General features: G+C 31.5%; 2 protein-coding genes across 2 annotated transcripts in view; one reads left to right on the top strand and one right to left on the bottom strand.

Annotated features, from left to right (window-relative positions):
• Positions 1–163: 163 nt before the first annotated feature.
• LOC114304248 (phospholipase A1 PLIP1, chloroplastic-like) lies at positions 164–12,122 on the bottom strand. Its single transcript, XM_082917153.1, has 7 exons — positions 11,701–12,122; positions 11,367–11,455; positions 3,498–4,248; positions 2,060–2,584; positions 1,691–1,750; positions 1,152–1,568; positions 164–750 (listed from the first exon to the last, which is right to left on the bottom strand). Exons 3-7 carry the CDS (start codon positions 4,221–4,223, stop codon positions 331–333), a joined length of 2,148 nt encoding a protein of 715 aa, XP_082773279.1. The 5' UTR covers positions 4,224–4,248; positions 11,367–11,455; positions 11,701–12,122; the 3' UTR covers positions 164–330.
• LOC114304271 (protein MAINTENANCE OF MERISTEMS-like) overlaps positions 2,338–12,638 on the top strand; it is a 37,593-nt gene continuing 27,292 nt past the window's right edge. The window contains exon 1 of the mRNA XM_082917154.1: positions 2,338–2,472. The gene's annotated coding sequence lies outside the window, so the exon portion shown is untranslated. The remainder of the gene's footprint in view (positions 2,473–12,638) is intronic.

Genomic DNA, 12,638 nt, shown 5'->3' with positions numbered 1-12,638 from the left:
AATTGTGTTTTTACACTATCAATTCTAGAATTGTGCTTGCAAAGCTGCTTGTAGACGTGTTCTGTAAGCAGATGAGAACACTCGCAAAATATTTCTGATATGTAAACCATCTTGTGAGTGTAGCTTGCGTACAAGTATATATATATATACATGTCATTGGAAGTGTGAGCAACTGTACCTTTATAAATTTGTGGATAACAAACGTATACAATTGTCACTAGGAAGTGTAGGCAACGTATGTACATGAGATAGGTGAAAAAAAAAAAGAAGAAAAAACTGTACCCCAAACTTGAGCTGTTATGAACATACTCTACATTTTGTGATAATATTTTAGACACCGGTCATCACTTCATTAGTTACCAGCCTGTTACCCTCTAGGTCACGTTCATGGCTCCATGCATGTGGCGATTTTGAAGTCAATAGCGGCCACAAGAGACTTCTCTGTTTCCTCACCTTCCTGACGACCATCTTTGTGTTTTGCCTTATAACCGCGTTGACAGCCTTGAGGTAGTTGCCTGAATCATGGTCTCTGAGGATGGTACCTTCTGAACCGTAGGCTGTAGGGTTCTTTAAAGTTTCCAGTGGGTGGGGGGAATTGAGGAAGGCACCGAGGGCATTGTTGGTAATGCTGCATTGAGTGTTTTCTAGGGCATAGAGGGCACTCCCTGGAGGGAGTAAAGGGTGAGGAGGAGATGTCTTCTCGTCGGGTTGGAGAATGAATATTTTACCCATAGGAGAGTACAATAGTTTCTGCGTAAACAATAGCATGTGTAAAGTAGAATTAGATTGCCAATTGAATCTAAACGAAAAATTATGAACCTTCCTCTTAGGACGATTGTAAAACGAACCGAGTTTCTCGAGTTTGACTCGTTAAAAGCTGGTTTGAGATCGGTTCATTAGGTAAATAAATCAAACTTGAACACATTTTGAAGTTAGCCAAGTTTTCAAGCCAAGCTTGAAAAACTATTACTCGGTTGAACTTGGTTATGTGTTATTTAAAAAACCAAGTTGCTCAAGCTCAACTTGTGATTGGCTCGATTAAAGTTTGTTAGAATTCAACTCGAAAGGTAAACAATTAATGTTGAACACATTTTGAAACTTGTTAAGTTTTCAAACACGTTAAGTTTAATGAGTTGTGAGATGAGAGTTACCTTCTTATTCAGACAAGGGTGGGATCGGAAAGAGCCATTCAAACGCTTGAGGAGTAGGGCCACATGGTTGGGGTAGTTGCAAGCGAATGCTCGTGGGACAATATCTCTATGCATCATCACACAATGGACACGGTCCTCATCCAAGCCCAACTCGTTAAGAAACTTTTGGCCTCCACAGAACACGAACGGTGATCCAAAGGTAACAACTGGTCGCAGAACATTAGGCTTGACAACCTTCCTCGACAAGAGCATCAAGTTGACTAAGAGTGAAAGGCTACCGCCAAGAGAATGACCTGTGAATTGAAGCTTTGCCCGTTCCCCATGGTTAGTCAAATGCTCCATAATTTCCGGCATGAATTGCTCGTACATTCCCTTTGCAGCTTCATAAATTCCTCTATGAACAAGCGCTTCCGTCCCCTACAAGAAATACTAAATTGTTTATGAATGATTCTCTAGCTTCTCTCCTCTGCAGTGTTTCTGTCATCACCATGCTATTAAGAACTCAAGTGAAGTGCTAAGAGTTTCGCAATTGTGCTTACCTCGAATTTAGTGGGTTCAAAGAAGAGATTTGCCTGCCACGATGCTAGAGAGTCCGATCCCTGTAATTTGTGGATAAATAAAACGTCAAAAGTTATGACGAGAAGGGAAAAAGTGTCGGATGAGGAAAGAATTGAAATTTTTTTGAAATTTAGATTTAGATTTAGACTTATTTGGAAATTTTATCAAATTAGAATTTAAATATTATGTTTAGTAACCGTCATTAGGTTTTCTTTAGAAATAGGCAATTATGTAATAGGTTTATACGGACTATGATATTTAATTGAGTTTTTGATATCAAGATCAAAGATTTTCGGGTTTTTATTTTTCTTTTATTTTACATTGACATTGAATATGAATGCAGCGATTACCTGGATGATGAAGTTGCGAGTATATGTGCTCGGATCATCACAAACAAACCATTCACAAGGCGATGAATGAAGCGATTGAAGGTCCCTTGCCGCCTCCTGTTTTTCTGTCTCACCTGCAGCGACCACTGCTGTCATAGTTGAAGCCGCCAAAGAAGCAGCCATCTCTGATTTGTATACTCGAGGTGACGAACTCTCTTCCTCTTGTCCGTGATCTTCATCACCATCTGATGCCACATCATTGCCTTTCTGTTCGGTTTCCGAGCCAAGGGATGAAAGGTCCTTGGTGTACGAGTGGACATATGATGCAGCTGAAGCAGCAATCTCATACGCAACAGTGGGGCGGTTTACACGTTTCTCGTCAGATATTCCTGCTTTCTCTGGATCAGATATAGTGGGAGCTGAGGCAGTCACAGGTACGCCATTGGTTTCCCTATCTGGTTTTGCTTTTAGTGCTTCTGCTTCTGCTTTCTTCTCTAAGGAAGATGTTACGAGGCGTAGACCATAGTATCGTCTTAAATCCTTAGCCTGCATGTTAATGGGATCAAACTACTTTATTTTTCTGAAAAACTGAAGCAAATTTACTAGGAAACGATATTTTCACCAAATATTATCATCTCCATCTGATATTTTATGAATTTATATAAAACATTTGTGGAGAAGGACATGAAAAATGAAAATATATGGAGCATAGTATTCATTAGATGATACCCATACTTGCAGGCTGAGGTTGCACGCCTCGGTTTGGTTGAGTTTTCAGAATTTATTTTCTAAGAAAATCTCAAAAAACTAGTTTGGTGCTTTAAAAAAAATATAAATTAAAACACATTATTTTCATATGGACTTCTCTTTTTTGGGACACAAATAATGTTTTGATGTTTATTTTTCTCAAACTAGTTTCAATTTTTCAAAAAACAAGTTGTGAAAACTTAACCAACCAGAGGTCCTAAAATACTACTGTGGCACATGCACGTAGATCTCTCGACTAATGAGACCTTGCAAAAGAGGAATAAATAGAGTCGATCTTGTCTGTTAGTCAATTGACCTATGTTGGTTAGGTTAGCTCTACCTATTCTGTGACTAAAGCTTTATTGGTCCGAGATCATCATACTAACATGTTGAGTTGGTGCTCTCGACTAGGGCACTTAAGGTTAAGTATGTGATGCACAGTAATGGTAAAAATGTAGTAATAGTAAGCTGACCAAGGTTGGTCAGTTTTTTTTTTTTTGTTTTTGAACAAAATGTTGGCTTTATCTATTTCGTTAGTAGTGCTCTTATTGGTCCGAGAGCATGATACTGGCATGTTAAGTTGGAGTTCCGAACTAGGGGGGGCTTGAGGTTAAGTATTTGAACCCTGTTAGGTGTCACTAGTTAAACAAGATTACAAGGAAAATTGATTCAACCATTGGCAATAATATTTTAGGGTTTAAGCAAAACGTACCTTAATCTCTGGTATCACATAAGCCATGTTGCACAGGAAGGCTAGCTGAGCTAAAAGCTTAGCATCAGACCACGGAACTTCAACCAACAACCTTGAGAATGACTCGCAATCAATTTTTGGCTTCCCCTCTTCTTCTTCATCGCCATAGTCCGCTTCACAACCACCCTCATCTTCATCGCAATCTTGGTGGCTATCTGCATCGCCAGCCACTTCATCTTTCTGTTGCCTCTCTCTCCAATGGCTTCGAAGCTCCAGTAGCCTCTCGACCCAATTTGCTCTCTTTTTCACCTCCTCCTCGTCTTCGTCGCTCTCTGTTGTGGTCTCTGTTATGTTCATCTCCTCCTTACTTGTCTCTGTTATATTCATCTCCTTACTCGAATCTGTTATGTTCATCTCCTTACTCGTATCTGTTATGTTCATCTCCTTACTCGTATCCGGATCAAATAGAAATGACCGAAGCGAGCTTGGGAAAATTGAACTGGACAACTTGAAATTGAACATCCCCATAGAATGGCTATTCTTTAGTTCTGGTTGCTGCGTTGTTGAGGCCCGAATTTGGTTGTAGTGAAGATGGTTGTCGGAATATGACCGTGTCATGATTTTGGCTCGGTTACAGAGGTTCTTCCAGGAAAGAATCCGGCAAAGACCATTATGTTCTTTGAATGTATTGTTAGGTACTGTTGGGACTGGAGAAGTGGTGGTTATGGACATTGAAGTACATGCCATGATCACAATTCTCACCTTGAGGTGCCTGAAAAATGAAACAATTTTTTTAGATAGACCCCTCCCCCTCTCTCTCTCTTCTTGAGGAGTTCTTGGAACCAAAGGACGGAAAAACAAGGGACTTTATAAAAGATACCGAAGGTGACAAAGTAACACCTTGTTTACAACGAGAGCAAATAGGGATGATACCATTTTACATCGTAACATACGTAGTCTCTGTTCAAATGACTACTAATTAACTCTGTAATTTGAACTGTTTCATCAACTCTGTACTCTGTTACAAATGCTTTGATTTAAATGATTGACTGACATTAATCAGACGGCTGAGCTGCAACCCAACATATCATGGCCATAAACCTAAGGTTTGACCATTAAACAAAATGTTCACATGGGCGCCACGTACCATTTTTCATTTAAAAAAACGTAGACTATTTAAGCTTTAACGGAGGTAGGGTGTGCCTATTCGTTGGTGGTTAACAAGCATTGATGAGCTGATGACCTGTAATAGGGGATAGCCCACTCATAGCATGTCCGAGGCCTGACTTTGATACCAATTTACCAAAACTTTAAAATATTCACATTTTAAATTTTGAAAGAATGCATAATATTTTTGGGCCCAAATGTCTAAGCGGGTTACATGTCTTGCTACTTCTTGGTATATATGATAGATGGATTTTCGAACAATTCGGAATTTTAGGTGGGATCATTATGAGGGATTTGTAAATCGGATTAAGGATCATAAAATTTTACTTTCAATACAAATTAAATAAAAAATTACTGATAATGATAATGTCGGAGACATTAGAAAAACAGTTTGTCGAATTTTTTTCCGTATATATATATACATACGAATATATAAGATAAGAAATATATAATTAAAAGAAATGGTAGGATTGAGATTATTGTAGAATTGGGATTATAATCATTTCGAGATCATACTAAATTTAAGATTCTAATGTGATCTGGAATGTTTGGCCCAATTTAAGTCACATAATCGTAATTTCTTACGATGTGAATTGGGATTCTAATAAGAATGCAGATTGGGATTCTAATAACAATGCAGATGAGTATTTGACAACAAAAATGAAAGAGTAATGGTAGGTGATCATATTTGGGTACTTAACCAACAACATTATGTGATGAATTTTACTTTTCTATTTACATTTTATCCAACATGATGCGATTAATGGTTTTGTTTGGTATAACTTATTGTGCTGCTTATATATTATATATATGAGATTGATCATATTACTGATATTAATACATATCTTATACCATTATTTAAAATTATGTAACAAATACATATCTTATACCATTATTTAAAATTATGAAACAAATTATTTATAATTTTTTTTTATGGTGTCGACATTTCCTTTAAAAATTGATCATAACTTGCGCTACAAAGCAACCTCATGCAAGTAGCGTGACTATCTTTGATCACTTCATGATCAAGGCAATGATCCATTGATGATTTATGTCATAAAGGAAAGTGTATATATATATAATCAATGCGTACAAACACGATGTGTTTGATAAATAAGAAAAATTATTTAGCAGTTATTGAATCTTTCAGTTAGTAGAAAACAAAAATAAGGTCTGGCTGTTGATATCAAGGTGAAGAAATTTAACTTATAGTTCTAGTGCGTTTTAAACTAAGATCTCCTTGCTATTAGAGTCCGTCCTTACCACCCAGCCTCACCTAAACAATATTTTATCAAACACGAGCATTAGAAGAAACCGAGTAAGACAAAGAGGTGCACCGAAATAATAATAAAAACATAGGTAGTAACTACGCTCAAGTAATAATCATCATCATCTTAGATATTTACATCTCTACATAAATTTTCCTATCATCTTCATTCGTATATATACCATTCTTGCACAACCCCAAACACAACTTTATGGAGTGAATTCAAGTGACATTTATTTGAAATGAGAAATGTTATATGTAGCATTTTGTATTTTTATTTATATAAATATAAAAATAATAATATCTCGTCACATACTCTAGTAACATAAATATAATTTAAAAAGCTAATTATATATGGCAGTTCAATATTTAAATCATACTAGACAAACAAAAAATTATAGAACATTTTTATACAAAATATAGAGAGATTACGAACTCAAAATTATTATCCAAAAATAACTTTTATGACTTAAATTTATTTCATATATAAACTCACACTTCACCAATTTAATCTCCATCACTAGACATAAATCTGAGTTGATGGAATTACTCTACAAAATAACATCACTAAATTTGAACCTTGTAATCTTTTCTTACAATCAGTAAGAGAGAAATAGTAAAACGAGAAGTTGGATAAGACTCGAACGTAGATATCACTTATGAGAAGAAAACGCTTTATTCACCTGGCCAACTCATTAGACCTGAACCTTTTAAAATAAGAACAACCAATAAAATAACTTTCAATTAAAGAAATAATTAAATAACATCACCACATTATTTGGGGATTTTTAAAAAAAATATATTTTTTGTAAGATTAGAATTTTATTTGGGCAAGCACTACCAATTGTATATAGAAAAATAATACATATCATTAAATAAATCATCAAATTCTCTTTTTTAATTGATTTGCTCATGACAAATGACACTTATATATGTAAGTTCTAAATGGAGTATATACATACATTCGTTGAATAAATTCACATAGAAAAATTAATGAAAGTCATCCAAAAATAAATAGCAGGTGACTTGGTATATTTTTCTCACCTAACATATCTTTATCACTCTCTGTACATGTCTAGGAATAATCGTTGTAAAAGTATTGGGAAAACAAAACTCTCTGAAACTCATGAACACTTCTACAAAATTCGGAAATATCAATGGAATAATATCTCATGGTAATATTCCTCGAAGAAGTGGGGGTGTTTGGTTTGGGAAGAAGTTTTTTTTAGCTTTTTAGGTTAAAATAGTTCTAAAAGACAAAATAAGTTATAATAGTTAATAAAATAAAATGTTGCATCAAACTTATAATCATTTCATTTTTTCTCTCATAAATATCACATCTAATTACAAAAAAATTCAATCATTTTCTAAAATACAAAAATTTTAACTTACTAAAATAGCTAAAAATTATAATAGTTTATGAAAATAGCAATTTTCCAAACGATGTGCCATTTTAGGAACATAGTAAAAAGTCACGTTTTTGGACAAAATGTCTTATCCAAAAATGCAAGTGTCAAAAACGCCAGAAAATTGGTTTGGCAAGTGCTAAAAATGCAGGTGTAAAATTACAAATTAGGACCTATGAAAAAAAAAATTTCTTATGTTGGGTAAGGGTATTTTGGTCATTTTAATTTGATTTGACACCATAAATAAATATTAAACTAAAAAGCAAAAAGTCAACTTTTTACTAATTTCTCAAATCACTTTCCAAAAAGCTTAATAAAAAGTCAAAAGTTAACTTTTTACCAATAACACTGAAAAAATAAAGAGGGGAAATGGCAGCCACATAGATTGGAGTGGTTATTGGATGCTTCTAGAGCATCATGTGTTTCAAGACTAATCATCATATACCATATCTTCTTATGTTATTTAATCATCTGGTATAAAATTATTGACCCTATTATTTCTACCAATCACAACACCTTGGAGCACCATGTGGCCGTGTTCAAGGAGCAACCAATAACCACTCCTATGGAAAAACTATTCAATGAGAGGGTATAAAATTATTGACCCTATTATTTCTACCAATCACAACACCTTGGAGCACCATGTGGCCGTGTTCAAGGAGCAACCAATAACCACTCCTATGGAAAAACTATTCAATGAGAGGGTATGGTGTATGATGATACGTGACACTCCAGAAGTGTTGAATAGTTTTTTTATAAGAAAATCGAATCAATTCCAAAAATTTGAGTCCGTGAGCTCAGATCGTGTCAATATTTTCTCTGTACTTGCAATGATTTGTTTGAAATTAAAATAGAAGACATTATTTTAATTTTAAACTTGAAACGTTGAATTATGCTTTTCGCTGGTGTGTTTTAAAAATCACAAGAAGATTATTATAGAAAAAAAATAACAGAGAATTCAAGCTCTAAGAAATAAGTCTCTTCCCTAAGGTTCTATTTCTTTTGTATTGAAAATAGCAAAGAATAGGGTGAAATACACTGCTAGCCTGTTTTGAGCAAAGTTTTACTTTGATCTCTTTAATTTTAATTTTTAAAAATTCAAAATTTAAATTCTATACTTTCAATTTCATTTTAATACGTCATTAGCATTTTGAATGAAAAAAAGGGCACAATAGGCATTTTTGTAATTTGGTGTAAGAAAAAAAAAATTACATATCAATGCTTCTTATAGTTTCTTTTTGAATCCATTTTGGTCTACTTTTTGAGATGTTTTTTTGGTCCAAAATAATATAAAATGTCATTTTCGGGCCCAAAATAATAATGATTACTGGTAGATGAATTACATGAAAATACAATTAGGAGAGTTTAATTGATAAAATTAAAACTACATGATCAAAATGAAATCTCACGAAAACTATTCCGTAGTGTTTAATCATTGGAATGAACGTGAAAGTCCACTAAAAAATATTAGGCAATTCTTTCCATCACTTTTTCACTGGGGTCGGCAAAATGCCAACGGTAACCTCTTTGGTAAACAAATAAAAGACAAGAAAAAAGATACATTATACATAAGCATAAATAGAAAATTATTCAAATAGTGACATAATAACTTTCCAAGATAAAATAACCAACAACATTTTTTTTTATTTATAAAAATTCATTTAGAATGATGTAATATTTTTGAAATTATGAATTATGATTTTTTTTTGTTTGAAAATTTCATTCATACAAATTTTTTATGTGTAAAAATTATTTATTTATTTATTTTCTCAGTGCAGACCATCCCATTATGCACACAACCTCTATTGTGTGTAGAAGAATGAAAAAGTCAACCTAAAAAAAATGTGTATAGTAAAGAGTCAAAAATTGTGTAATTTATATTTTCTGTTGTGTTAAAATGTGTATATATTCTCCAAACATGAAGGTGTAATTTACCCTTTTTTAATTACTTTTCTGAACATAACAACGCTATTATATTTTCTCTAAAAAAAAATATTAAAAAAAACCTGTTTGGTTTAGAGTTTTCAAAAACAATTTTCTTGAATTTTCTTTTTGTGTTTTTATATTTTTAATGATTTTTTGAAATATTTTAATTTTAATCAATTTTTTTACTTTTTAAATTTACTTAATCCCGATTTATTAGAAAATGTAAAATTTGTACAATTTTTTTTAAAGAAAATTTATTGAATACAATAAAATATAAAAATATACTACATGTTTGTAATTTTTTTAATATTTTTTGTATTTGGTGATTTTTTTTTTTAAAAAAAATTCACAAATGTTATACTTTAGTAAAATTTTTATAATTTTTTTTTAAAATTTATTGAATATAACAAAATATAAAAATATATTGAATTTTTGTAATTTTTGTTTGTATTTAGTATTTTTAAATTTTTTTTGATCAATATTATACTTTTTAAGGGTCTGGATTATGTCTATTTATAAAATAAAAAAATTATGTAAAATATTTAAAAAAATTATTAAAAACAAAAAATATGAAAAACAAATAATTTTTTTAAAAAGAGAGTTAAACCAAATTATATAATATACTATTATATAAAATATACAGTGTTTTTTTGAGAAGCTGATAAAAAGTCAGTTTTTTATCAATTTTGGGTCACATTACCTCTCACATAATTTACTCACAAAAAGACAAAATAAGTTAAAAAAGTCAAAAAATTAATTTTTTATTAACTTTTCAAAACACCTCACAATTTAAAAGAAGCTTTGTCACGACATTTGTACACCTAATTCTCAGATATCAAATGTCACACATAGTAAAGCATTTATCACACAATTTTCATTTCCAAAAAAAAAATCAAAGCAACAACATAATATTCTGTACTTCTTTCGTTTCAAATTGTTTGTTCAGAATGAAAACGATAATGGTACATGTATTAATTAATGTATTAATTAGTATGTTGACATTAATTATTATATTATTATTGACTCTACTCATTAGATAAATTACAAATATTAAAAATTTCTTAAATTATGCAATATCATCAATTAGTATATTAGTTAGTACACTAATTGGTACATATAACATTATTCAAATGAAAACAAGAATTTAAAACTTATTTTTTATTTTTCGTGCGGAACAAAAAATTTGAAATAGAGGTAGAGTTATCTTTGGTTAAATGTTATTGTAAGTATTTATCAAAAAAAAAAGAAAAAGAAAAAGTTAAATGTTATTTTAAGGACCAAAACATAAAATTAATAAAAAAAAAAATTTGCCACTACCACACACAAAACTCTCTCCACGCTACTCTCAACCACTATCTCCAAAACCGTTTCAATTGCACTGCACACGTTAGTCCTCTTCTAATGACTAATATATATATATATATATATATATATATGTATATAATAGTCAAAAGACATAACAGTTTGGTAAAAATTAGTCGCAACAACAATTTCCAAAACACTTGCATTACCTTCAACAACACATAAGCAATTCTGTAATACGCCATTGACTGTGATTGTAGCAGCTTATTTTATTTTAGGGCAAATTACCAACTCTTCGAGATTTGATTAAAATATAAATTTTTTTTTGAGGTTTGAGAAATATCTCGTCTCTTGAGCTTTATATTTGTATAACAAATTGTCCTCTCATTTGTTATGTAAATATAAATCTCACGAGGAAATTTATAATTTTTCAAATCTTAGGAAAATCTGTATTTTAGTCAAACCTCAAAGGGTGTTGGTAATTTGCCCTTTATTTTATTTATTTTTCCCTGAAAAGTTGTAGAAATTTTTTTGAAGACATTATTATGTTTTTAAAATTCTGAACTATTTTTTTTTGAAAAAATAGAAATTAATTTGTGAAAATAAACATAAAAAATATATTTTTTAATTTTCAAAAATTATTCCTGCTCTCTAAAAAATCAATTATATAAAAACGATAGTACTTTTAATTTATTTTTTCTTCACAAAACTAATTTTTTGTTTTTTTTTTTAATTTTTAAATACCAAACACATGCAATTTAGAAATAATAGCATAAATGTATAACAGTCATTTTTTTTTTTTCAAAATTCAAATCACAATACCTGAAAACTTCAAGAACTTTCAATCAGATATGTTGATCGAATTGTTTCGGCAGACTACGAAGTGCACGGTGGAGATTGCTTCTTAAGATCTGTAGAGAACACACAAATTAATCACACAAATCGGCGCGACAACTCCACACGAAACTCACATTCATCTCATCTCTATTCTGAGAGTGAGAGAGAGCTGTATACGCATATGTATAATTCAGAGCTGAGTTTAAACAAGTCTCTGCTACGTTGCGAGTTCATTCAATTCACTTTTACATAAATATATATATATATATATATATACACTTCGAATAGCCATTGATATTCGAAATTCAAATCACAATACCTGAAAACTTCGAGAACGATCACGTTCAATCCGATATGTTCATCGAATTGCTCCCGCAGATGACCAATCAGACGGTAGAGATTGCCTCTGAAGAATCAATCAGACGAATCGGTGCAAAAACTCCATACGAAACTCACATTCATCAATTCGGAGGGAGAGAGAGAGAGAGAGAGAGAGAGAGAGCTGAGTTGAGTTGAGAAAAATCTCTGAAACAAAGCGAGTGTTGAAATATTGAATGAATTCAGTTTCACAATATATGTATGTATGTATAAATAAATACACACATCATATATGTGAAAGCTCAGTAGAAATCGTTACTCTCTCTCTCTGATTTAGTGAGTGAGATCTCTGGACCCCTGAGCTCGCCTTTATATATGCGAGAATGAAATGAAGGAATTGCACCGAAGCGGCCTCAGACGAATAATATCACGTGCATAAGAGTAAGGTTAGAAATCAAACGTTTTACTAAATTTTTACCCCTTCCGTCTTAAAATATTAATTTTTTATTTTATTTTTTATTAATTCAAAATATTAGTCAATTTTTTAAAATTAAAGACAAAAATAATATGAATTTTTTATTTTTTCATTCTTTTAAATTTATTAATAATATTAAAAGTATAATTACGATAATTGATATTTCTTAAAGAATATATTGTTAAAAAGTAATTTTAAAAAATCAATATTTGTACTATTAAAAAAAAGTTGAATTCTTCGAAAGAGACTATTATTTTGGGAAAAAATGAGTACCAAATATCTTACATGAGTATGTAGGAGAGGGCTCAAGAAAGGAGTTGGAAAATTCGAAAATCTTCGAAGATTCTTGAAGAACAACTTCGAATTCTCTAGAAGATGATGAGAGGCTTAGATTCTTCAATAGTCTCAACTCAAGAACACAAGCGTAAAGGAGATGATGGAGGTAAGAGATTGGGTGAAGAAGA

This window comes from Camellia sinensis, chromosome 2 (genome assembly GCF_055761805.1).
Source record: "Camellia sinensis isolate YWXY chromosome 2, ASM5576180v1, whole genome shotgun sequence".
In the NCBI taxonomy this organism is placed as follows: Eukaryota; Viridiplantae; Streptophyta; class Magnoliopsida; order Ericales; family Theaceae; genus Camellia; species Camellia sinensis.
The sequence above is the reverse complement of the archived record's forward strand: the minus strand, read 5'-3'. Positions and strand labels throughout refer to the sequence as shown.

Bases quoted from the DNA above. Each gene is read 5' to 3' on its own strand.
- LOC114304248 (XM_082917153.1), bottom strand. From the start codon at position 4,223: ATGGCATGTACTTCAATGTCCATAACCACCACTTCTCCAGTCCCAACA. The intron at 2,585-3,497 runs GTACGTTTTGCT...ATTAACATGCAG, and splicing joins ATGTGATACCAGAGATTAAG to GCTAAGGATTTAAGACGATA. The intron at 1,569-1,690 runs GTAAGCACAATT...TATTTCTTGTAG, and splicing joins TTGAACCCACTAAATTCGAG to GGGACGGAAGCGCTTGTTCA.